The 2,312-nt window shown below is 43.3% G+C and overlaps 1 protein-coding gene across 1 annotated transcript in view; it reads left to right on the top strand.

The window, feature by feature from the left end:
* LOC101861393 (glutamine synthetase) overlaps positions 1-1,841 on the top strand; it is a gene marked incomplete in the record, with an annotated part of 37,517 nt that extends 35,676 nt beyond the window's left edge. The window contains 2 exon segments of the mRNA XM_013088312.2: positions 424-604; positions 1,401-1,841. Of these exon segments, the coding sequence (XP_012943766.1) occupies positions 424-604; positions 1,401-1,508 (289 nt within the window).
* Between the last annotated feature and the right edge of the window lie 471 nt (positions 1,842-2,312).

Here is a 2,312-nt window from a genome sequence, read left to right as displayed (position 1 = left end):
CATTTTTCGTTCAAGCATAGTAGAATTGTAAATGGGCTGACTCATGTCACACTCATAACTGTGCCTGATCTACAACAGGAAACTGCTACTTTTTCTTTCCTGATCCTTACTATTGTCATTTCCCTCTACTTCTTTTGTATGTTTGTCACTCTCTTGTGACCTGCTATTTTGGGGTGCCTTGATAGTCGAAGCAGACCTTGTGCTGATGAAGCTAGAGAGGTGAGCAATTGAAGTCTGATTCCCTGTAAAGACTTCTCTGTTGACACCCACCCCTTGGCGCTCATATGACCTTCTGCAGTTGCGAGCGCTGTAAAACCCTCTACTATAAAAAAAAAAAATTAAATTAAAAACAATTCCAAATGTAATACTCTCCTTCTCCAATGTCACTCACCCTAAATAATGTCCCTCCCCCCTCCCTCTCAGAGCCATCGAGGACGCCATTGAGAAGCTGTCCAAGCACCACGTGCGACACATCAAGGCCTACGACCCACGCGAGGGCAAGGACAACGAGCGACGACTCACCGGTCACCATGAGACCTCCAGCATCCATGACTTCTCTGCTGGAGTCGCCAACCGAGGAGCCAGTATCAGAATCCCACGACAGGTAGGAAGCTGGATCATTCATTCGGAAATTGCTAAAATACAACTCTTCATTGATGCAACTGAATTCTGGAAAATATAACTCCCCAACCCGCTCGGTATTCTGAAAAATACAACTCTCCAACTCGCTCGGTATTCTGAAAAATACAACTCCCCAACTCTCCAACTCGCTCAGTATTCTACAAAATACATTTCCCAACTCACTCGGTATTCTGTTCTGGGTAACAGTTGTTGTTATCGATCCAGCGACAACTGGGCCCTTTCCCTTGTGTCCAATACCATAAAGTGATAGCTGCTGTCGTGTCTGTACTGGGTAAAAGTTGTCAACTTAAGCACACCCCGTCCCCCACCTCCTCCATTTGGAACTTTCTTGACCTAGTTTGCTCATCATCAGGTGCCCAAGGTTGTGTGTCCTTGGGAAAGGCACTTTACGTAAATTTATCCAACTTCACCCAGAAAGAAATGCTTACCCAGCTGTAAACAGTTAAAGATTGTTTCAGTTTGCTAGTGTTTGAGCACATGTAGTCCGCAGCCGAAAATGTTTCTGAGTGTCCTAGGGTTTGCTGGGGTAGTAATAACAGTTGTTTAGCACCTAGAGCATGCTGTAGTGCGTGGCTGCGTGCTATACGAGTATAAAGGCAAATATGAATGTCGCATATATATTTTTAAAATGTTTTTCTTCTTTTCTTTTTAATATGTTATTCTCCAGTAACCCCTTTTAAACTTCTGCATTTAAACGTTGCAAGTGCTGTAAAAACTCTCAGTGAAACTAAACTCCAACCACCTCATTCCCCGTCCAGGTGGCAGAAGACGGTCTGGGATACCTGGAGGACAGACGACCCTCGTCCAACTGCGACCCTTACGCCGTGACTGAGGTGCTTGTGAGGACCACCGTCTTGTCGGAGTAAGCGACGACACACCATGCCACGCCACGCGCGCTCTACTCACACACGCGCACACAGACAGACAGACAGATCGCACGACAACCGCTGGGAGGGACCACTAGGAGCCGCACGATGCAACCACGGCCATCACACCACCGCCCCGAGGGGATTTTTTGTGCTGTGATGAAGAGAAAAGAGAAAAATTTTTAACTGTCATTACTTAATTAACTGTTTTGGTTTTTTGTTTTTAAAGAAATCCGTAACAACAGTTGGCCACTTGGATTGTTGGTGACTGTTGCTGTGATGGAGCTGTGCTATGGGTTTGGTTTGTTTTTATTTGAAAACACCTTAAAAAAGTGGAAAGTTTGAAACTGAAATGGTAACAAACAAGTGTAATTTTGAATAGTCGTGTGATTAATGTTCATTTGATCAAGCAGCACACTTATATATGGCAGTTATACGCCAGATATCAGGGATTTTTTTTTTCCTTTTTATTTTCTGTCCTATCAAAGGCTGTTGTTCTTCCTACGTCTCCTTAGACCTGTTGGTGTTGATAGAATATTATTTTATTTAGATTCAAAATCTCATAGACTGCCTAGATATAGATGGGCTGCTTCACGTAGTAGTAAAGCTTATCTGGTAGTAAAGCTTATCTCTCTACCTTTTATCAGTTTCAGTCAAGGTTTGTTTGGAGTCGCATATTGATTTGGTTCCAATTCGCGTAGTGTGGCTTTTCAGCTGGTCTGTTATGTTCCGTTCTCTCGTTCCACCTCTGCGATGATTCAGTGAGTTTTTCTTCTTTTTTTTTTTTTTTTTTTTTTTTTTCCC

Source organism: Aplysia californica, unplaced genomic scaffold (assembly GCF_000002075.1).
Source record: "Aplysia californica isolate F4 #8 unplaced genomic scaffold, AplCal3.0 scaffold00721, whole genome shotgun sequence".
Lineage (NCBI taxonomy): Eukaryota > Metazoa > Mollusca > Gastropoda > Aplysiida > Aplysiidae > Aplysia > Aplysia californica.
Note: the sequence above shows the minus strand (reverse complement) of the source record. Positions and strands in the feature narration are given on the sequence as shown.